A 23,319-nucleotide genomic window follows, 5' to 3' on the forward strand; every position below is an offset into this window, starting at 1 on the left:
TAGATACCCAGAAGAGGGGTTGATGGGTCATATGGTAACTCTATTCTTACATTTTTGAGAAACCTCCATCCTGTTTCAGAGTAGCTGTGCCAGTTTACATCCCCACCAACAGTGAATGAGGGTTCCTTTTTCTCCACAATCTCACCGACACCTATTACTACTTGTCTTGTTGATAATAGCCATTCCAACAGGTGTGAGGTGGTATCTCATGGTAGCTGTGATTTGCATTTCTGTAAAAGCTAGTGACGTTGAGCATCTTTTCATATATCTGTTGGCCATTTGTATGTCTTACTGGGAGAAGGGCTTGTTCAGGTCCTCTGACATTTTTTAAAAATATATTTTTATTGATTTCAGAGAGGAAGAGAGCGGGAGATAGAAACATCAACGATGAGAGAGAATCATTGATGGGCTGCCTCCTGCACATCCAGGGGACAGAACCCCCAAACCAGGCATGTGCCCTTGGCTGGAATTGAACCTGGGACCCTTCAGTCTGCAGGCCAACACTCTATCCACTGAGCCAAACCGGCTAGGGCTGATATTTTTAATTAGATTGTTTGTTTGTGTGGTGTTGAGTTGTATGAGTTCTTTATGTAGTTTAGATATTAACCCCTTGTTGGACCTGTCATTTGCAAATATCTTCTCCCATTTGGTTGTTTGCCTTTTTTTTTTTGTTGGTGGCGGTTTCTTTGCTGTGCAAAAAGAAGCTTTTTAATTTTATATAGTCCCATTCACTTATTTTTGCTTTTACTTTCCTTGCCTTTGGGGGTCAAATTAATAAAATCTTATCTAATACATAGGTTCATAAGTTTATTACCTATGTTTACTTCTATGTAATTTATTGTTTCAGGTCTTCTATTTAAGTCTTTGATCCATTTTGAGTGAATGTTTGCATATGGGCACTGGTGGCAGTAAGTGCTATGAAGAAAATACACTGAGTGGCCAGATTATTATGATCTCTGAACGCATAATAATCTGGCCACTCAGTATATATATATATATATTAGAGGGGCCCGGTGCATGAATTTGTGCATGGGTGGGGGTCTGGCCAGCCTGGGCAGTTGGCTGGCCTGCCTGATGGTCGAACTCCTGGTTGAGAGGACTATTTGCATATTAGCCTTTTATTATATAGGATATACACTGAATGGCCAGATTATTATGCGTTCAGAGATCATAATAATCTGGCCACTCAGTGTATAAGACCAGAAGGATAGATAGGAAATCATTGGTCCTCTTCCCTCTCAGGAACCTCTGGGGTTATAGTGTTAGATAAAACCATCAGAAAGACCCCAGGTGAAGAGGACCTTTGAACAAAACCTTTGAAGGAGGTGGTGGATGAATCACGTAGCTACTTGGGATGAGCCATCTCCAGGCAGAGCGAACACTCAGGTGAGAAGGGAAGGGGTGGCCTAGAATGTTCTAGCAGATAAGTTGTGTTTTTTTTTTTTCTTCCTGTATCTGAATGAGTCAAAGGGAGAAGGGTGGGAAATGAGGTCAGAGCCATCACAGGACTTGGACATCACAGGGATTGAGGACCAAGGTAGGACGTCGGCTTTACTTTGAGCAAGATGGGAGCCATTGCCAGATGACTACTAGACAGCCAATGTCTGTTAGTGGAACTGAACCTCACGTCTAAGTCAGACCCCAGATTATAACTTATTTCCCATTCTGAGCTTACATCTCATCTCAATCCTGACCCCTAACCCAATTCTACCTCGGTCCCACAAGTTGACCCGTCATAGACATGGTTGTTGCCTACCCAGCATGCACTCCTTTTGCCATTCTTTGTCAGAACCGTGATTTAGTTGGGAGAGCCTGCTGTGCTCATGTGACCACAAATGAGCTTGACTGCACGGAGCATGGGAGCCCATGTCTGCGGTCCAGGGATTGTTAAGAAAAGGACACGTGGTGCGGTTCTGGCCAATGAGGAGTGAGGGGAAGACCACTGGGTCACTTCCGGGAACTGCTTTCTTCTTTCCAAAGCGAGACGTGAGAAGACTTCTCCTTCACTGTTAGATGGTGTCCCTTATGGATGTACATTTTGGAAGTGACACAGCTCTCTTGGACCTATGGAGGGAAGTGGCCAGTAGACAATGTTTTAACTTTACAGGTGGACAGAAAGGTGGAGATAGGGTCTCTGATGAGGTCACCAAGCTGGCAAGTTAATACCTCGTGGAGCCCCCTTATCTCATGTCATATCTCCTTCAGGTTTACTTTCTGGTTTGAAGATATTTTGGTTCCGACAACCAAACTTTTCCCTACTAAGACCTCAATGTTGAGTTCAAATCTCACATTATATCCAAAATCCAATCTTAAGCCATTAATGTAAATCCAATTCTCTGAAGCCCTGGTATTTACTAATAAATAATCAGACTTCTCTTCTGCTAAGATTTGCACATCTGTCAGTGTTTTTAATTATTTTTTCCCCCTGATTTTATTGCTAACCACTGGTCTGTACAAGCAGAGGGGATGTGTCTGATAGTCACTGTTTTCTTTAGCACTCAGCCCAGACCAGAGAACACAGGAGGCACTTAAATAATACTAGTTTGAAAATCATTGGCATCCACAGTTCTGACAACTTTAAAAAAAATATGTTTTTATTGATTTCAGAGAGGAAAGGGAGAGGGAGAGATAGAAACATCAATGATGAGAGCGAATCATTGATCGGCTGCCTTCTGCACCCTCCCCACTTGGGATCGAGCCCACAACCTGGGCATGTGCCCTGATCAGGAATCACACTAGGATCTCCTGGTTCATGGCTTGGTGCTCAACCTCTGAGTCACACTGGTGGGGCACAGTTCCCACAACTTTGGACTCAGTCCTTCCTTGATCCCTCAGCCACACAGCCATGGGACGTGACAGAATTTGGCTTCACAAGCCAGCCCAGCCCAGGCTTGCATCCTTATCGCCTTCCCTGTCATTCCAGGTAAAGTAACTTAATGTTTCCAAGCCTCACTGTGTCCCCTGCTCTCTCAAGCGGGGGACAGCAAATCTACTTCTCAAGGCAAATGGAAGGGTTTGATAAAACAATGAAAGAAAAATGGAGAGGCTGTAGCAGGCACTGAATTTATATTAGCTGCCTGACCACATCACCCAGAGAATAAAGCAGCTTTTGATTTCTTGTACGTTCTGTGTGATGTGTCAGACGCTTGTTAGATCTTGTCCCGATTCCTCACGTAGATTCAAGCGAGGGTTGTCTCCCATGTTTTTATAGATGAGAACACGGAGGCTCACAGAGGTGAGCTCACTTCTCTAAGCAAAGTCATTCAGGTCAGGAGTCAAAAGGGGTAGAATTCGAAGGCCGGGGACTGCTCACGGCATCACCATTGCACAAGCTCACATTCCACAAAGGAAATTCCCCTGGGACACCCTCCCCTACTGTCAGGTTCTCCGTTGGCTGAAACCAAATTCAGGTCCCCAGGAGGCTATTAATGATGCAGGCTCCCCCCTCCTCCCTGCCCCTGCCTGCACCTCGGCAAGAATCCCACATCCCAGCCATGCCGTGCCCTTGGGTTTAGTCCCAGACCCGTTCCTAAAAGCCCCCCTCCCACCTCAACTCACATCACCCATGTCCTCAGACCTACCTCCTGAACCTATGCCTGATGACTCATTTCTAGCTCCTGTTCTCACCTCACCATTGGCACCTGACTGTCCTGCCAGCTGTGTTTGCCCTGGCGGGTCCTGGACACTGATCCCGAACCTTCTGGTTTAGCACCTTTGTGTTCTGAAGGCCGATTGTTTCTGATTCCTGGATTCACTTCCCCGCTTCTCCAAGAACAACTCTCTACTTCTTGGAAAGCTGCCTACTCTTCTTTTGGCGAAACTGCCAATTAGGCGTCTATAGACCCTCCCACCCATTGAGATGGGTGCATGACCCAGGCTAAGCTAACACAGGCACGGCCTCTGCCCCAGAAATGGTGATGGAATCGAGGGAGGGAGCTCTGTTCAAGATGGAGGCTAGAATAAGATCTTCCTACGGAGGGTAGAATGAGATCCACAAGAGAAGGAAAGGGGTACTATAAGCCATGACGAGAAACAGCTGACACATGTGGGAGAGAGAAACAGAGACAAAAAGAGGCAGGCAGAGTGACACACACACACACACACACACACACACACACACACACACACACACAGTGTCCCAGGGAGAGAGAAAGAGAGCTGACTAGCTTCTCTGGGATCCATGCCACCTCCTCTGACATCACGCAGTGGTCGGCAAACTGCGGCTCGTGAGCCACATGCGGCTCTTTGGCCCCTTGAGTGTGGCTCTTCCACAAAATACCACGGCCTGGGCGAGTCTATTTTGAAGAAATGGCGTTAGAAGAAGCTTACGTTTAAAAAACTGGCTCTCAAAAGAAATTTCAATCGTTGTCCTGTTGATATTTGGCTCTGTTGACTAAAGAGTGTGCCGACCACTGCCCTAATGCACTGTGCTAGGGCCGCGTCTGATACCTGTGAGTTCTGTATCTCTGTCCCAGCTTTAACTGCTGCAAAGGCTGGGTGTCAGAGAAGTAAGGATTCTTCATTTTCAGAAAACATTTTCTCTTTTATTGCTATTTCCTCATTACATTATTTTTAAATGTTAATTAAATTTGTTGGCTAATTAAATTACGTGTGTTTCAAGTCTATCACGTATCATCTGTCTATTGCATGGGGTGTTTGCACTCAAAGTCAAAGCTTCTTCTGTCACCGTATAGTTGACCCCCTTTCCCTTTCACTGTCTGCCCCCCCCCACCCCCCCAACCCACACCTTTCCTCTGGTAACCGATATCCTGTTGTCTGTGTCCATGGGCATTTTTTTCTCGTTTGTTCATTTGCCGCTTGCAGTTTTATATCCCACACGAGATGGACATCATGTAGTTCTCATCCTTTTCCGTCTGACTTACCTCACTTAGCGTGATATTCTTGAGGTCTATCAATGATGTCACAAATGGCAGTATTTCATCCTTTCTTTTAAAAAATATATTTTTTATTGATTTCAGAGAGGAAAGGAGAGAGAAAGAGATAGAAACATCAATAATGAGAAAGAATCATTGATGGGCTGCCTCCTGCACGTCCCCTACTGGGGGGTGGGGGATCGAGCCCACAACCCAGGCATGCGCTCTTGGCCGGAATTGAACCTGGGACCCTTTAGTCTGCAGGCCAACGACGTTCTATCCACTGAGCCAAACTGGCGAGGGCTCATCCTTTCTTACGGCTGAGTAGTATTCCATTGTATACACGGACCACATCTTCTTTATCCAGTCATCTATTGAAGGTCACTTATTTCAATGTCGTGGCCACTGTGAATAATATGGCAATGAACATAGAAGGGGCATATATTTTTGCGACTAAATGGTTTCAAATTTTCTAGGTACTCAGAAGAGTGGTTGACGGGCCATAAGGGAACTCCCTTAGGTTTTTGAGGAGATGGCCCCAACATCCCTCGTTGTTATCTTTTACCTGAAATACGTTGGTAAGCTATGTGACTTGTTAACTATCCCAGCATCACCTGTAAAAGGAACATGTATCTTTCCCTTGTACTGTCTATCCAACCCTACAGATTTCCCTGCTTTGCTTTTTAAAAGTTCAACACGAGGACTTCCTCATGTCATTGCAAAGAATTCCAGCCCCAGACCCGTTCAAAGGAGCTGAAAGGCAGGGCCAGGTGTCTCCAGGGACGATTTAGTGCAACTGCCATGTTTTGTTACCTTTAAAAATTTTTTAGATTTATTTTTTTAAAATATATTTTATTGACTTTTTACAGAGAGGAAGGGAAAGGGATAGAGAGCTAGAAACATCGATGAAAGAGAAACATCGATCAGCCGCCTTCTGCACACTCCCAACTTGGGATGTGCCCGCAACCAAGGTATATGCTCTTGACCAGAATCAAACCTGGGACCCTTGAGTCCGCAGGCCGATGCTCTATCCTCCGAGCCAAACCGGCTTCGGCTTAGGTTTAATGTTGAAGTTGGGTGGCATGCTGGAGAGAGGTGAGGGGACGTCGATAGAGCTTCGTCTTGTTGGGTGACCCAACCCCCCAGACATTTCTTCACCTCACCAGAGGCAGGCTGAGGCTAAAGGCCTGCAATCCAGGATCTGGGGGAGGAGGGTCTCCAGGTCAAGTGAAGGGTCTGAGTAACGAGGGGATTGCGTGCACCACCTCCCGTGCTTGAAGAGGAAAGAGCTGAAGGGTTGGCCCTCTGAGATAGGAGAGGCTTGGATCCTGTAACTTTGGGTCTAAGAGAGGCAGGGGCCGGGGACCTTGGCTCCTTTATTTTGTGGAAGGAAGGTGTCATGGTTTCCACTCTGCAGAAATTTGGCGTCTGCAGGATTTTTGCGATGCGGGAAAGAGTGTTTTGTCTGGAACCAGGGAGACTCAAGAGCGGGATGATCTGAGGAGAGGAAGTATCCGGAGGATGTTGGCCAGAAGGAATTCTGGGAGAGAAACTGGAGGAGGTGAGAGGGGCGAGGCTTGGGCTGGAGAAGATCCGTCTGTCCGTCTGTCCATGTGTCCCCAGGGACTGGGGTGTGGTTGCCCAGGGAGCGCAGGGCATCAGAAGTCTGGAGACCTTGCCAGGCTCTAAACAAAGGGATTTCTCCCTCCTTCCTTGGAGAGGCAGCCTCCTTCCCCACAATCTTTGAGAGCAGGAGCCCGCCAACCCGGGTTCCCAACCCATCTTTCTCTGCCCCCCAAGACGTGGGATGCTGGCGTGTGCCAGGCCCTCATCGGATTCTGGTGTCCTATCAAATGGCAGATGTATTCTTCCTGAAAACCGCCTCCCTCTCTCCTAGCTTGTCACCTGTGACCTGCTCAGAACCGTTTCACATCCCATTTGCTCTCTGATGAAGAAGGCAGGCATTTACCTCCTCTCTCCATTCCTTCCCCACGCCCCCTCCACTCCTCTCTCCCATTTTACAAATGGGGAATACTGAGGAGAAACACAGATCAATTGGGGACAGGAGACAGGTTGAGGCTCAGCATCAGATGCATTTTCCTTCCCCACCTCCCTCTTTTAAGGTCTCCTCTCCCCAACCTTAGCACTCCAGAGGTCCCCACCCGTACTTTTCAGATTATAGAAGTGCGCAGGCACAGAAAGGGGAACGGAAGGAAGGAGGCACCCAGGACTCCGTCCACAGGCAGTCTGGTACACGCTCTTTATTCTGTGAACATTTCATTCTACACCGTGAGGATCACATGCCTATACTACAATTTTTTTGGTTTCTTTTTTTCATTTAACACCAGGTAGCCTACACATTCTTGCGTGACAACTCTGCATAATTATTATCCCGGAACAGTTTCCTGAGTATCCTGACCTCCATCCGTTTATTGTTTACATAAACAACCCAATCATTTGGGACATGGTCAGCATTGTCTCTCAGCATGGTCTCTCTTTTGCTATGACAAGTAAAGTTGTGATGCATTCAAATCTTGCCCACCCACATTTCGGCTTTATTAGAATGACTAGATCGAAAGTAATGCATAAATCTCTTGATTAATCTTCCTTTCACAAAACCTGTAGCAACCCACAGCCCCAGTGGTGAAAACTGCAGGTCTCATCACATTTTTACCAGTCCCGGGGTTTTTAGGTCCTGTGCTCTGCTTGTAGATTTTAGATAATTGTAGTGTTCAATTAGAATATTGTTGACATTTTATTTATTTTTTGTTATCTTTAAAAAATATATTTTATTGATTTTTTACAGAGAGGAAGGGAGAGGGATAGAGAATCAGAAACATCATGAGAGAGAAACATCGACCAGCTGCCTCCTGCACACCCCCTACTGGGGATGTGCCCACAACCAAGGTACATGCCTTTGACCAGTATCGAATCTGGGACCCTTGAGTCCGCAGGCCGACGCTCTATCCACTGAGCCAAACCGGTTAGTGCTATTGTTGACATTTTTATTATGACTTTGATAAACAGTCAAGTCACATATGTCTGTAAGTCATGGATGCCTTTATTTTTTTTGCGAAGTAACTGTTCTAGGGCGTAGGGATGAAGAAATGGCAGTATGGAGAGATTAGGAATTCCTTTTCATGGTATCGCTAATCCATGTGTGGTACCCGCATATACGCGTGTAGAAGGTTGGGTGGGAGGGTGGATGACAAGGGGAAATTCCCATGGACACCAGGCCTTGCAGGGAACCTTCGCACATCAATGGGCTCCCCGAGTCACCCTGGAGGAGAGAGAGCAGATTAGCTTCCGTTTCAGAGCAACCATCCCTGAGGTCTCATAAGGCATTCACATTGGAAAGGAGGAAGTAAAACTGTTATTATTCGCAGATGACATGATATTGTACATAGAGAACCTGTCAGAATGGCTATCATCAACAAATAAACAAATGACAAGTGCTGGGGAGGATGCAGAGAAAAAGGAACCCTCGTGCACTGCTGGTGGGAATGCAGACTGGTGCAGCCACTGTGGAGAACAGTATGGAGTTTCCTCAAAACAATTAAAAATGAAACTCCCATTTGACCCAGTGATCCCACTTCGAGGAATATATCCCAAGAAACTAGAAACACCAATCAGAAAGGATATATGCACCCCTATGTTCATAGCAGCACAATTCACCATAGCTAAGATTTGGAAGCAGCCCAAATGCCCATCAGCAGATGAGTGGATTAAAAAAGCTGTGGTACAGCTACACAATGGACTACTATGCAGCAGCGAAAAAGAAAGAACTCTCATCATTCACAACTACATGGAGGGACCTGGAGAGTGTTATGCTAAGCGAAATAAGCCAGTCAGAGAAAGACAAGCGTCACATGATCTCACTCTATACGTGGAGTCTAATGAACAAAATAAACTGATGAACAAAAGAGAGCCAGAGACACAGAAGCATGGAACAGACTGTGGAATCTCAGAGGGAAGGCGTGTGTGTGTGTGTGTGTGTGTGTGTGTGTGTGTGTGAAGAGATCAACCGGAGAACTTGTATGCATATATGTCATAACCCATGGACACAGACAATAGGGTGGTGAAGGCTTGGGGTGGAGGGCGGCGGCAGGTTGGAAGAGGGAAATGGGGGGGGGGGGAAGGGGGGACGTATGTAATACTTTCAACAACAAAGATTTTAAAAAGTGAATAAAAGAAATATTGCATTAGAATATATTTCATCCTGGTCACTGAGCTTTTGGTGGCCCCTTAAAATTTATGCGTGTAGTCAGTGCCTCCCTGCCCTTACCTTCATTTTAGCCCCCCTTTTCCAACTCACGTTAGGGTCTTTGTGCCCACCCCCAAGGCCACGCCGGCCCCCGTGGGCTCCCACCCTGACCGGGGCCGAGCACTGAGTAGAGAGAGCCAGGAAAGTGGGTCTGGTAAGGTGTGAGGGAAGGCTCAGCCCCAGGGTCAGGGGGCCCCCTCCCCCCCCTACACACACACACACACACACACACACACACACACACACACACACGGGATGGAGGGGAAGACGGCCTGAGAGGAAGCAGGACCCAGGGCAGGGGAGGAGGAGACTCACTTTGCAGGCGGAGGATTGTCTGTCCGGAGCAGCAGCACAGAGCATAAATCTGCTCGACATGTCCGGGTAAAGCTTCCTGCAGTCCTGGTAGGAGATGATGCTGACTTGGGTGCACATGAGCTGTGACGTGTTTCTCACTGTTGGGGAAGTTAGAGTGCGGTCAGAGGCTTGGGTGGCTGGACCCCTGGATGCTGATAAAAGAGTGGGTGGGGGGGGAGGGGGCCGGTCCTGGATGTTGAATAGAGAGGCCGGGTGACTCAATGCTATGGTCATGAAATAGGCCCCAACGATCGAACTCCTGGATTTGAGGGAGGAGGGTCTGAGGGCCAAGACTTAGGGGCCTGAGGGTGAAAAAGGCTGGGGCTTTTGTCTCTATAGAAGGAGGTGGCTGGGAGCCAGAAGTTGTGTGTGTGAGAGCCTGGAGGGTGCTGGGGGCCTGGATCCTTGGCTCTGAGGAAGTACCTGGGGGCAGGGACTCTTGTGTCTGATGGAGGCAGGGGCTGGGTCCTGGACGTTGAAAAATCTGGAAATGCATCTGAGAGACAAACATACTTGGTCTGCGTGAAGAGGTGACTGGGGCCCTGACCGGTTTGGCTCAGTGAATAGAGCGTCGGCCTGAGGACTCAAGGGTCCCAGGTTCGATTCCAGTCAAGGGCATGTACCTGGGTTGCGGGCACATCCCCAGTAAGAGGTGTGCAGGAGGCAGCTGATCGATGTTTCTCTCTCATTGATGTTTCTAACTCTCTATCCCTCTCCCTTTCTCTCTGTAACAAATCAATAAAATATATATTAAAAAAAAAGAAGTGACTGGGGTTCTTGAACCCCTGGGTCCGGAAGATGGAGGTTTGGGATTCAAGGATTACGGGTTAGGGGAAAGAGGGTCTACGGCAGAGTCCTCAATCTGCTGGGAACAGGCCTGGTGACTTGGACTCCGGGGTCTGGCGGAGGGAGGAGGGGTTTGTGGGTCTGGGATCTTGGGTTTGTTACCTGTATCCTGTGTCTTTGGGAAAAGGGAGCTGTGGGCTGGGCTCTTCCTGGGTCGCGGGGGCAGCCTTACCTACATCTGGGCTGGTGCTGCCCCAGCCCGAGACAGTACAACTCGTCCCGGGCGGCTTGCAGCTGGAGGGCACGTTGACTGTCCTCACGGCGGACGAGAGCGTGGCCGGGCTGCTCAGCTTCACAAGCATGATGTCATGAACTTGCCTGGCTGTGTCAAACTGGGGGTGGACGAAGGTCTCTGTGGCCCTGATCTTCTGGGCATTTGGATCAACCAGAAGATCACTGCCCATTTGCACGATGTACTCACTTGGGGAGAAAAAAAAAAAAAAAGCAACATTGAGAGGGAGACCCTGTGACTGGGTAGGGCAGTGGTCGGCAAACTCATTAGTCAACAGGGCCAAATTTCCACAGTACAATGATTGAAATTTCTCTTGAGAGCCAATTTTTCAAATGTCAACTTCTTCTAACGCCACTGCTTCAAAATAGACTCACCCAGGCCGTGGTGTTTTGTGGAAGAGCCACACTCAAGGGGCCAAAGAGCTGCATGTGGCTCGCGAGCTGCGGTTTGCCGACCACTGGGGTAGGGGAACACAGATCCAGAATGAGGGGGACAGAGAACCAGAGGGGGGTTTCCAGAGACCTAGAGTGTGGAGGAGAGACACACAGAGACAAACCATGACCCAGAGAGAGAGAGAGAGAGAGAGGCAGGGACAGACACCCAGAGTGAGAAACAGAGTCCCCGTGGTTCCCCTGCCATGTACCTCCTGCGGCAGTGGGCGACGGTGAGCACCCAGTTCCTGTGGACCAGCACCCCTGCACACTGGATCCTATGGTTCGTAAACAGGGCCACCTGCCACGGTTGGGCGCCTCTTGGACATAGAACGCCATTAATAATCCTTTCCCCATTTCCGTGGGCTGGATGGAGACATGGAGAAAGCATGGGTAGCAGGCATCAGGGGAGGGCTGAGTCCACAGTAGATGAATTCCCAGAGACAGTGATGGAGAGAGAGAGACAGACAGAGAGGCGTGGAGAAGGGCAGAGGCAGGCATGGAGCACAGGGCAGAGACAGCTGCAGACTGAGATGGAGAGAGATGGGGGAGCCTACTCAGAAACCCAGGGCAGCAGCTGGTCTGGAGGCCACCCCAGCTTCTGATGAGAGAGACACGGAGGCCCGGAAGCAGCTTTGGGGGCACCCAGAGCCCAGGAGGCAAGAGGGAGCAGGAAGGAAGGGGCCATAACCCAGGGGTTGAGTCTCCATGGGAGGAGGCTGCTGCAGGGGAGGGTCCTGACTCAGGGGCTCCTTGGAGAGAGGGGGCCCTGGAGAGGGGAGGTGGGGGACTGTGAGGCCCAGGGTCAAGGTCAGGACTCCCAGGCTGGTCCTCACCTTCTTGTCCAGCAGATCCCGGTGCTAAGGACAGCAGTAGGAGCAACAGGGTTGGGAGCAGGGGACCTGCCATGTGTCCTGTGTGAGCCTCTGTGGCTGCCACAGAGGAACGGCCTCTTCTGCTGGGGCTGGAAAGACAGAGAGTTCAGGAAGCAGGACTCCTGGTCTCCAGGTCCCTCCTCTTCGCTCAGACTCAGGTGTCCCCACCTCCTCCCTCAGACCCAGGAGCCCAGTTCCTCAAACCCATCCTTCCTCAGAACCAGAAGTCCAGGCCCCAGACTCCCGTTCACTCTGAACCCAGAAATCTGGCTCCCTATTCCCGTCCCCGCCCTCCCCCAATTCTTTATCACAATTTCTTTTTAGGTTTAAGACCAAAGAGTCCAGACCTCAAGCCCCTCCTTATCAGAACCAGAAGTGCAGGCCTCCGACCCACCCTCACTTAGGAGCAAGCGTCCGCTGTCCATCCAGACACACCTGCCTCCCCACAGATGCAACTTTTCTCACCTGGGATGGGCTCCAGAGTGGGTTGGAAGTCAGCCGTGTCCAGCCCTGTGCAGAGTGGCCTTCTTATAGCGCACTTGCCCCGCCCCAACCCCCAGGGACCTGGAATTCAGGTGCAATTAGTGTCCCTGGAATTCTGGGACACTTCTTCCTGCACTTGCTCCTCTGGAATCCCGGAGGCAGCTGAAGCCATAGGCCTGCACTGCCACCACCCTCACTGCCTAGGACGGGGGGGGGGGGGGGGGACCGTGCCCAGGGGTCTGGCCCCAGCACATTCTAGCGCCACTGTTCCTGGTGGCAGGTGCCACAGGAGGGACCAGTGCTGGCGCTGAGGGGCAGGAGCAGGCATCAAGGATCTGCACAGGGAATGGATTTTGTCCCAGGTCCTTCTCTGGGACTATTTTCCTTCCTTCCTTCCTTCCTTCCTCCCTCCCTCCCTCCCTCCCTCCCTCCCTCCCTCCCTTCCTCCCTCCCTCCCCCTCTCTCTTTCTTTCATTTTTTGTTGTTGTTGTTAATCCTCACCCAAGGATATTTTTCCATCGATCTTTTTAGAGAGAGTGGAAGACAGAGGGGAAGTCAGAGAGAAACATCGATGTGAGAGAAAGACATCAATTGGTTGCCTCCTGCATGTGCCTCAACCATGGCCCGGGCCAGGGAGGAGCCTGCAACCTAGGTATGTGCCCTTGATCAGAATCAAACCCGGGACCCTTTGGTCTGCAGGCCAATGCTCAATCCACTGAACCAAACCGGCTAGGGCGTCTAGGATCATTTTTTCTCACTCTCATCCCCTCTCAGGGGGTGTTCTAGACCCCACACCCTGATTCTGAGGATCCTGTGGAAACGTCCAGGCTGATTCCCAGAAGTGTCTTTGAGCTTGAACCCAAACTCAACTATAACATAGAGGTATGAATGAATAAAAGTAGACTTTTCTAATGCTACCAACTACATGTTTACTATTATCACTTAGTCTGTGGCTCATATTATATACTAGAGGTGTGGTGCATGAATTTGTGCACCAGTGGGGTCCTAGATTGCGAGAGGGTGCAGGCCAGACCTAGGGACCCCACTGGTGCACGATTGGGGCCGGGAAGGGACTACGGGAGGGCTCCAGGGTGTGTTCAGTCCATCTTGCCCAAACCTGATGGGCTGGACTCCAGCAGCAAGCTAACCTACCAGTTGGAGTGTCTGCTCCCTGGTGGTCAGTGCATGTCATAGCGACTGGTTGAACAGTTGAACGGTCAGAGGGACAATTAGCATATTAGGTATATATATATATATATATATATATATATATATATATATATTTTTTTTTTTTTTCTATGCACTGAAAGATTGCTGGTTTGATTCTAGGTCAGGGCACATATCCAGGTTGTGGCTTCAATTTCCGGTCAGAGTGCATGCGGGAGGCAACCAATCAATGTTTCTCTCTCACATAGATGTTTCTCCCTCTCTAAAATCAATAAAACCATATTTAAAAAAATGTCTGTTTCAAGTTTTATTTAATGTGAACTTTTATTTATTCAATAAAATATCCTGAATATTTTTTCCCTCTTACTAAATTTACATTATTTCTTCTTTATGAATAAGTGTTGCAGATTTGTTTCACATTGAAGTACATTTGAAGTTTTCGCTATCATAAAAATTCCTTTGTATAATCATCTTTGCTCATTGTATTCATTCAATAAGTGTCCACTGAGCATTTACTCTGAGTAACTATTATGGCTTCGGAAAACACAGCAACAACAAAACAGCAAAAAAAAAACACCTTTCACTCGCATTCTTTAGCGAAAAATAAGAACTTAAAAGTAAATAGTTTGTTAGGTGGCCGTAAGGGCTATGGAGAAAAGTAAGACCAGTAGGAAGGATATGAAATGATTGGTTTCCTCCCCTCTCAGGAGCCCCTGGGATTATCTACATATATAAAAGCCTAAGTGACCGTCCGACAGTTCAACCAGTAGCTATGACATGCACTGACCACTAGGGGGAAGACGCTCCGCACACAGGCATGGAAACATGCCACAGACTGATGAATCTCAGAGGGAAGGGGGGGACGGAGGAGGGTGGGAAGAGATTAACCAAAGATCTTATATGCATACTAGAGGCCCAGTGCATGGATCCATGCACCGGTGGGGTCCCTTGGTCCCGCCTGTGGGGACTGGGCCGAAACCAGCAGTCTGACATCCCCCGAGGGATCCCGGATTGCGAGAGGGTGCAGGCCAGGCCGAGGGACCCCACTGGTGCACAAATCCATGCACTGGGCCTCTAGTAGTGTTAGATAAGACCACTAAAAAGACTCCGCGTGAAGAGGACATTGGAACAAAATCTTGATGAATTTGGTGGATGACTGCACGTAGCTCTTGGGGAGCAGTAAATTCTAGCAGAGCTACCAGGAAGGTGAGAAGGGAAGGGGCAACCTGGAATGTTCTAGCAAAGAATACTTTTTTGTTTTTGTTTTTTTACTAGAACTGAATGAGCCAAAGGGAGGAGGGCAGGCCAGGAGGTCAGAGACATCACAGGGATGGGTGACCAACGCAGGAGTTTGGCTTTCCTTTGAGGAAGATGGGGACCATCGTCAGATTATTACCAGACAGCGAATTTCTCATGGTAAAATGGACCCCCACTTCTAAACCAGTCCCCACAATGTGACTCACTCATCACTTGAGCCCAAACCTCATCTCAGTACTGACCCCTAACCCAATTCTACCTCGGTCTCACAAGTTGACCCATCACAGACATTGTTGTTCCCTACCCAGCATGCACTCCTCCTGCCATTCTGTCAGAACCGTGATTGAGTTGGGACCGCCTCCTGTGCTCATGTGACCACAAATGAGCTGGACTGCACGGAGCATGGGAGCCCGTGTCTGCGGTCCAGGGATTGTTAAGAAATGGACACGTGATGCAGTTCTGGCCAATGAGGAGTGAGGAGAAGACCACTGGGCCACTTCTGGGAACTGCTTTCTTCTTTCCAAAGCGAGACAGGAGGGGGAGTTCTTTATTCCTTTTGATACTGAACCTTCTGGCTGTAGATTCTGGAAGTGAGGCAACCCTCTTGGACCCATGGAAGGAAGTGGCAGGTCGCCAAAGCCATAGCTCTGAAGATGGAAAAACCAACAGATGGAGATAGTCAGTATCTTTGATGAAGTTGTTGAACTGGCAAATTAATGCTCTCAAGAGCCCCTTCATTTTAGGTCATTTTTCAGGCTTCCTTCCTGATTTAAAGATTTCTTTCTTTTCTTTCTTTGTTTTTGATTCCCACAGCCAAACTCTTCCTTACTGAGACCTCAATGTTGAGTCCAAATTTCACCTTACATCCCAAATCCGGTCAGAAACCATGAATGTAAATCTAATCCTAACTAGAGTCTCCAGGTGGAATCCAAATTAACCAATAAACCCAATCCTAGTCCCAGAAATAGCTTATTCTCCAGGCCTCTTCTCAGACCCAATGCTTTATACACCTATGAAATCCTTATCAAGCACCAGTTATATACCAGGCTGGGATCGGTACTGAGGATACAGTGATGCTCAAACCAGGTCACACAGAGTCCCTTCCTTCAAAATACGGACAGTCAAATGTAAAAGGAAAAATAATCAAATCACTGATATGTAAATGTAAATTTACAACTTTAATGTGTGCTCTGAAGTAAATGGGCAAAAGATTCTGAAAGCCTTCCAGGGGATTTTGAACCAAGAAGCAACAAAGAGCGAGAGATGGAAAAACAATAAGCATAAACTAGAAAAAAAAATGTAAAGGCTTGCAGGGAGAGAAAACAGCAGGTGCAAAGGGCCAGCATGGATGGAACACAGAGGATGAAGGACCTTGTGGGTCCTGGTGCGTTGGACTTTATCTTGTGGACAATGATGGATCACTTGGACTTTGTTCAGAGGAGTGACATAAAACATTTGTATTTTCAAAATATCAACCTGGCTGCTCTATGAAAAATATTCAGAGTGGATGTACAGTCATGAAGGGGCCATTGCTATGTTATAAATGATGGTGACTAAGATAAGGCCATTGGGGAGATGGAGTTGGTAGTAAGTGGATGGATTCAAGGTGTATTTAGGAAGGAAAATCAAGAGGCCACAGCGATGGGTTGAATGGAAGTTGTGGTGAGGGAGATGGAGATGTTGGGGCTTCAAGATTTCTTGTGTGATGCAGACGAGGCCATTCAAGGAGAAGGCATGGCCAGATCTGATCAAGAGCTCATGAGAGAGCGAGAAAGACCGCCACCCATGATTTCAACCATAATTCCAAATCCTGTCTTTTCTTGGACACAGCTCTCAACTCCAAACTTTACACAAGCCCGTGTCTTTACCTGCAACCTCAATGGTACCTAATCCTAACCGTCAGGACTTCTTTATCCTTGACCAAGTCCAATTTATGCCTCAACGTGGCACCTACTTAACTCAAGCTCCCTTGCTCACATCAAGCAAACTTGATCACGACTCCTGACTGGAACCTTGAACCCCTGAACAGAAGTCAAGCTCAACCTTGGCCCAAACACTAGGTGTCACTATATCCTGAATCCCAAAAGCCTGACGTCAGGCACAACTCCGACATTAGTTTTGCATCCCCTTCATATCCCAGGAAGTCCGCCTTGACGTCTTCCTCGTAAAACCATCTCCAATTTACGTCTGACTCCAATCCTAACACCCTGACCCAAATTCAAGATCTATTTTCATTCCAAGCCGAATTTTTACTTGAAATCTCAACATCATTTTTATGCCCAACTCTTACCCCACAACCCTTCATCCCCTCTACGACTCTACCATTCACAGAAACGCTAACATCACGTCTACAAACTAACAACATGCTAATGTTGTCCCTATACTGACTACATAAACCCAAGCTAAGTTCCCAAACCTACTTCTCCAGGCAAATGGAAGGATTAAATACAAGGATGAAAGAGAAATGAGTGGCAGGCAAGAATGATACAACGGAACCACCCATGTACACCTGAAAGCTATAAAATCTTATTGACCAATATTCCCTCAATAGATTATTTTCTTTTTAGAAAGAAAAAAAAATGAATGAGCACCCAGCAGGTTCGGAATTTCTATTAGCTGCCTTACCACATCATCCAGAGAATAAAGCAGCTTCGATTTCTTGTTGAGCGTTCTGTGTGATGTGTCAGTCACTTGTTGGACTCTGTCACTATTCCTCACACAAGTGCAAGTGTCGATTGTCTTTGGCGTTTGTGTAGATGAGAAAACGGAGGTTTTAAAAATGGGGGGGGGGTAACTTGAGCAAAGTCATTCAGCTCAGGAGTCAGAGGGGCCAACATCTGAACGTTGGGGACTGCTCATTGTATCACAGCCCATTTTCTGTGAAAGAAATTTCCCCGGGAAACCCTCCCGCACTCTCACAGTCTCATTTGGCTGAAAACAAATTCAGAACCACAGGAGTCTACTAATGATGCTGAAAGGGATGCCAGGGTAGAATAAAAATATGATTTTTCTGATGAACAGAATAAACTGGTGAATATAATAAAATCAGGAGCATAGAAAGGGAGTGGACTGATAATTCTCAGGGGGAAAGAGGATTCAGGGGTACAGGAAGAGACTGGACAAAAATCCTACACCTATGGATGAGGACAGTGGGGGAGAAGAAAGGGCAGAGGGTGGGGTGGGAACCGGGTGGAGGGGAGCTATGGGGGGGAAAAAGGAGAAACAATTGTAATAATCTGAACAATAAAGATTTATTAAATTAAAAAGTATGATTTTTATTCTTTCCCTCCTGTTCTCTTCCCTTCTCTGTCCTTTCCCTCCCTTGTACTAACCGAATAGGTAGTTGATTAATCAATGTGTATGTTTAACCTTATGTTTTCGCTCAGATTTTGCTGCAGTTCTCAGTTGACCAGACAAGAACAAAGAGACTCTTTACCCAGCCCTGAACGCGTTCACGCCTGGTCACCAGGCATGCAGAGACTGATCGGTTAGGTACAGAATCACTGGGATGACGCACACCCGCTTACCACCTGGCTGGTTTCAGAACACTGACCATCCTTTTCCAGGCATCAGTAATGTAAGACATTCATCACGACCCAAGACCCCCACAGGGACTCAAATTCCGGGACCACAAACCCCCAGAAACCCCCTTGCACTCCCTCCCTACCTTAAATTTTCTCCTAGCAAGCTTAAGGGGCAGGGGGATGTTAGGATTTTTACCCATCATCTTCCCATATGTCTGATATTAAACACACATTTATAATCCGATCCCTGTCTCTGCTTTTTACTGGTGGTGATAGGCAATATAAGTCCCAGACTCAGTTGACCTCTGGTTACATTTTTATTTATTAAAAAAATAGTTTTATTGATTTCAGAAAAGGAGAGGGAGAGAGAGAAGAAGGAGAGATGAGACACAATCATTGATCGGCTGCCTCCTGCACACCCCACACTGGGGATCCAGCCCACAACCCGGGCATGTGCCCTGACTGAGAATTGAACTGTGACCTCCTGGTTCATAGGTCAATCACTGAGCCACGTGGGCCGGGCAGACCTCTGGTTTCAATGCAACCCGCCATGTTAGTGAGAGTCCCAATTTGCAGCCCTGCCATGCTGTTGGGTTTAGTCCATGACCTGTTCTTAAATCCCACCCAGACACCCTGACCCATGCCACCCTCGTCCTTAGGCCTGTGCTCTGAACTTTGCCCAATGACTCACCTTGTAGCTGAGGATCACACCTGAGAACTGGCATCTGCCTGTCCTGCCAGCTGTGCCTTGCCCCGGGGGATCCTCAACACTGATCCTGGACCCTTTAGATTTGGCACCCGGGGACCTGAAGGCCAATTGTTTCTGACTTCCTGGACTTCCTTCCTCCTACTTTAAAAGCATCTCCCCACTTGTTGGGAAGCTGCCCCCTCATATCTTTTTGGTTAAACTGTCCAAAATACTCCTCTAAGCCCTCCCATCCATTGGGGTGGATGCATGACCCAGGCTAAGCTAACAAGAGCACCGTTTCTCTTGCCTGGCCGGTGTGGCTCAGTGGTTGAGTATCAACCCAGACACCAAGAGGTCACTGGCTCGATTCCCGGTTAGGGCACATGTCCAGGTTGTGGCTCAATCCCCAGTAGATCGATGCTTCTCTCTCATTGATGTTTCTATCTCTCCCCCCCCCCCCTTCATCTCTCCCTGAAATCAATAAAAAATATTTTAAAAAAATTAAAGAGCACTGCCTCTCCCCTAGAAATAATGATTGATTGCTTCTCCCTTAGAAATAATGATAGATTCAAGGGGTGGGCTCTGTTCAAGAGCTGGACCAATCAGAGCTCTCCCTTGGAGTTAAAATCAAGCCGCCAGGACAAAGGGGGTCTTTGTTTTTGCTGGGTTTGTTTAACGGGGTCTCTTGGGAGCTGCTATGTTTTCTCCAGGTCAACAGAGTCTAGAAGGAGATCCACTCAGGATGGAAAGACACGGGCAGAGATGAGAAACAGCGTAGACCATGGCCGGGAGGGACAGAGGCAGAGAGACAGGCAGAGTGACAGTTTAAGGAATATTTCCAGCCCGGCCAGCGTGGCTCAGTGGTTGGGCGCCGACCTATGGACCAGGAGGTCACGGTTCGATTCCCGGTCAGGGCCCATGCCCAGGTTGCGGGCTCGATCCCCAGTGGGGGGCGTGCAGGAGGCAGCCGTTCCATGATTCTCTCTCATCATTGATGCTTCTATCTCTCTCTCTCCCTCTCTTTTCTTCTCTGAAATCAATAAAAAAGAGAGAAATGGTTCTAGACAGACAGAAAGAGAGCTGATTGGCTCAAGTTACCATTTCAAGAACTGGAGACTCTGGTACCATGTCACATCCTCCGGCATCGTGAGCCAGGCCCAGGGCTTCTCCGCCTCTTAGGTGAGCCCGTCCCTTCTGTGCTTCCGCCAGTTTGAATGGCGCTCTGACACCTGCACCCAAATGCTCCCTGACTGAGGCTGACATCAGCTCCCTGTGCACGTGGGTCCGTCCAGCTTTCTTCACAACGTGTGCTCTGAGCCTCTGCCCGACACCACAGTCCACACTTCCATTCCTGAAGTTCTTCTTCACCTCGGACAAGCCACTTTTATCGACACCTTTGATGCAAAGTGTTAGTACGAGAAATTAATTTCTCCCTGTACAGGGGACAGTGCCAGAAACAAATCAGTTTCACTAAAAGAGAGATGTTGACAGGAAGCCAGGAAGGCTGGTCAACAACCTTAATTGCTCTAACCACTCACCCTTTAGTTGAGATATTGTTAGCTGAAGCAGCCTCTACCTTTGTTTGTCCTATGTAAGTTTCTGTTATTTCCTGCCTAAGGGCTACATGTAAGTTTCTGTTATTTCCTGCCTAAGGGCTACATGTAAGTTTCTGTTATTTTGCCTAAGATGTTTTCCCCAAAACCTCAATAAAAGGGATGGCAGGGCCAGAGCAGTCAGTAGTTCTCCCACTAGAGTTGGACTACTGCCTGGCCCCCCATTTCGCCAAATTGAATTTCTTCAAGTCTCCTTTCATTTGTGTGCGGCCCTTCTCCAGAACTCGAACCCTGAACTGGAACCCTGGACCATGCAGGACGTGGAAAGGGATTCCTACAGGACAGACAAAGGATGTCCAAGTGTAATGAGAAAAGTCCTGACCAATGGGAGCAGAGGGTGGTTTTCTGAGGAGGGTTATTCGATCCAGAGCTGTGGCCTGAGCTGGTATCCCTTCCTTCCTGGCTTTTAGTGAGTTAGAACAGTGAATCCAGTTACCAAACAGGAAAGAGCAGGTTTCTTTTCATACACACACACACACACACACACACACACACACACACACACACACGGCAATGGCAGGGGGCTCTGAGGCAAAATGCAATGTCTCTAAGAACCATCCAGAGAGACTGGACTTCGTGGCAGGAGCCGTGAGTGAGTGACTGGGTTCGTGGCCAATGGGGAAGGAGCGATGGGGTAGAACGATAGGACCCTACCTTTGGTCTCTCGCCCTGTGTCATTTTCAAATGAAGTATCAGGGGATGGGAAGACGTGGAGGTGCCCTTTGGTGACACTTCTGTCCCCCTCTCTCCAACCTCCCCGCCCCCCTGCCCGGACAGAAACCATTTCAAAATACATTTTTGTATGATAGCACCACACAGGCAGTTCCGTCAGTGATTGGCTTCAAATCACCCCTGCAAAGCTTGCTTAAAGTAGGGAGTTCCATCATGTGAAAGTTTTTTTTTTTTTTTTAAGAATGTAATTTATTTTATTTTATTTATTTATTTTAAAGTATATTTCATTGATTTTTTACAGAGAAGAAGGGAGAGGGATAGAGAGTTGGAAACATCGATCAGCTGCCTCCTGCACACCCCCCACTGGAGATGTGCCTGCAACCAAGGTACATGCCCTTGATCGGAATAGAAACTGGGACCCTTCAGTCCACAGGCCAACGCTCTATCCACTGAGCCAAACCGGTTAGGGCAAATGTGAAAGTTTTTTAAGTGCCTAGGATAGCCAGAGTCAGGTAAACACATGTCCTATTCTTGTAGCCTATGTAAAGGTTTGTCACTCATCTTACAAAAATAAGAGTATTTTATTTGCATTTTTTAAAAAAAATCTCCCGATAAATATATTTTTATTGATTTCAGAGAGGAAGGGAGAGGAAGAGAGAAATAGAAACATCAATGATGAGAGAGAATCATTGATTGGCTGCCTCACTGGGGATCAATCCTGCAACCTGGGCATGTGCCCAGGAATCGAACCCGGGACCTTTCAGTCTACAGGCTGACGCTCGGGCAGGGTGGGGAGGGTGCAGGAGGCGGCAGGTCTGATGTTTCTCTCCCTCTCCCCCCCTCTCAAATCAATAAAAACATTACAATAATTTGATGATCTGTGCCATATTTTCTAATTTGGCAACTGTTTTGGTATTTTCAGGCAGGGTGGCCAAGTTATGGTGAGCTCATGTTGCCCAACTCAAATAATGATATCCTAAAGACAAGTTTATAGCGTACTTAATGTGTGTATATGAATTCGGAACAGGAAATTAAAAATCACACTGCTTTTTCTCCCTCTTGCCCCCCCCCCCCAAAAAAAAAGTAAAGCGGGAAAATCTCTAGGATTGGGTAGAAAGGAACCTGGAGGGACACGTGTGTCTTTACAGGTGATGCAGGCTAGTTAACCTCTCACATAAATAGTTTACCAACGTATCTCAGGTAAAAGGTAACGATGAGGCATGTTGGGGCCATTTCCTCCCAGTATCCGGGTATTTGCTCCTGCAGGTGTGGAGAAGTGATCAGTCACCTGACATAGAAAATACCGGATTACTCCAGATGCACAAAAACAATGGACAGGGCTCCCTGGAGGTAAAGTTAACCGACCACACAGGGCTTGAGTCGTGGCTTCCCGCTATAACCCATTCAGGAAACGTAATGATCCAAACATCCCGTGTAATTACTTCTAGTTACTAAGTTTGTCTTACCAGGTAGTGCCATTCTTGTTCACATTTCTCCTTGTCTACACTGAGTGGCCAGATTATTATGCTCTCTGAACGCATAATAATCTGGCCACTCAGTGTGTGTGTGTATGGATTCCCTGCACAAAGACGGTGAAGACACCTACTCCCATAAAACATAGACAGAAGCCAAGTCTCCCAGACCCCCATCCCTCAGACCCAGGAGTCCAGACCCCGGTGGTTCCTGTCCCAGGACCGTAGTCAAGAACCCAGCTCCTCCTCATTTTGGGAAAAAGTCCGGGCACTCATCAACACACTCTTTCTGGGACTCTGGAGTCCAGGTAACCTCTCACCTTGCTTCACAGTGAAGAAATTGGGGTTCACCTCAGAGAGGCGGTGTGATTCACGAGGGAGCCCCCAAGCCAGGATTCAGGTCCATGCCTGTCTGACTCTCACATTCCAGACCATCTTAGGTCAGACCTGCCTCAGTCCCAGGCCCTCTTCAATGGCATTCTTTACAAATAAAACTGCCTGGCCCACTTGGCTCCGTGGTTGAGCGTCGACTCCTGGTCATGGCACATGCCCCGGGGGTTGCGAGCT

General features: G+C 48.0%; 1 protein-coding gene across 2 annotated transcripts in view; it reads right to left on the reverse strand.

Moving 5' to 3' along the window:
• Positions 1-7,922: 7,922 nt before the first annotated feature.
• LOC307116555 (kallikrein-7-like) overlaps positions 7,923-23,319 on the reverse strand; it is a 60,052-nt gene continuing 44,655 nt past the window's right edge. Inside the window, exons 1-6 of one of the 2 annotated variants that reach the window (XM_079800632.1) lie at positions 12,342-12,389; positions 11,838-11,965; positions 11,214-11,367; positions 10,511-10,758; positions 9,454-9,590; positions 7,923-8,154 (exon numbers count right to left, since the gene is read on the reverse strand). In XM_079800632.1, the coding sequence (XP_079656758.1) occupies positions 7,999-8,154; positions 9,454-9,590; positions 10,511-10,758; positions 11,214-11,367; positions 11,838-11,910 (768 nt within the window). In that variant the 5' untranslated portion in view covers positions 11,911-11,965; positions 12,342-12,389 and the 3' untranslated portion in view covers positions 7,923-7,998. Of the gene's footprint in view, positions 8,155-9,453; positions 9,591-10,510; positions 10,759-11,213; positions 11,368-11,837; positions 11,966-12,341; positions 12,390-23,319 lie in introns of those variants that run through there. The other variant, XM_079800633.1, reaches the window with a different exon arrangement.

This window comes from Cnephaeus nilssonii, assembly GCF_951640355.1.
Source record: "Cnephaeus nilssonii genome assembly, chromosome: 20".
Lineage (NCBI taxonomy): Eukaryota > Metazoa > Chordata > Mammalia > Chiroptera > Vespertilionidae > Cnephaeus > Cnephaeus nilssonii.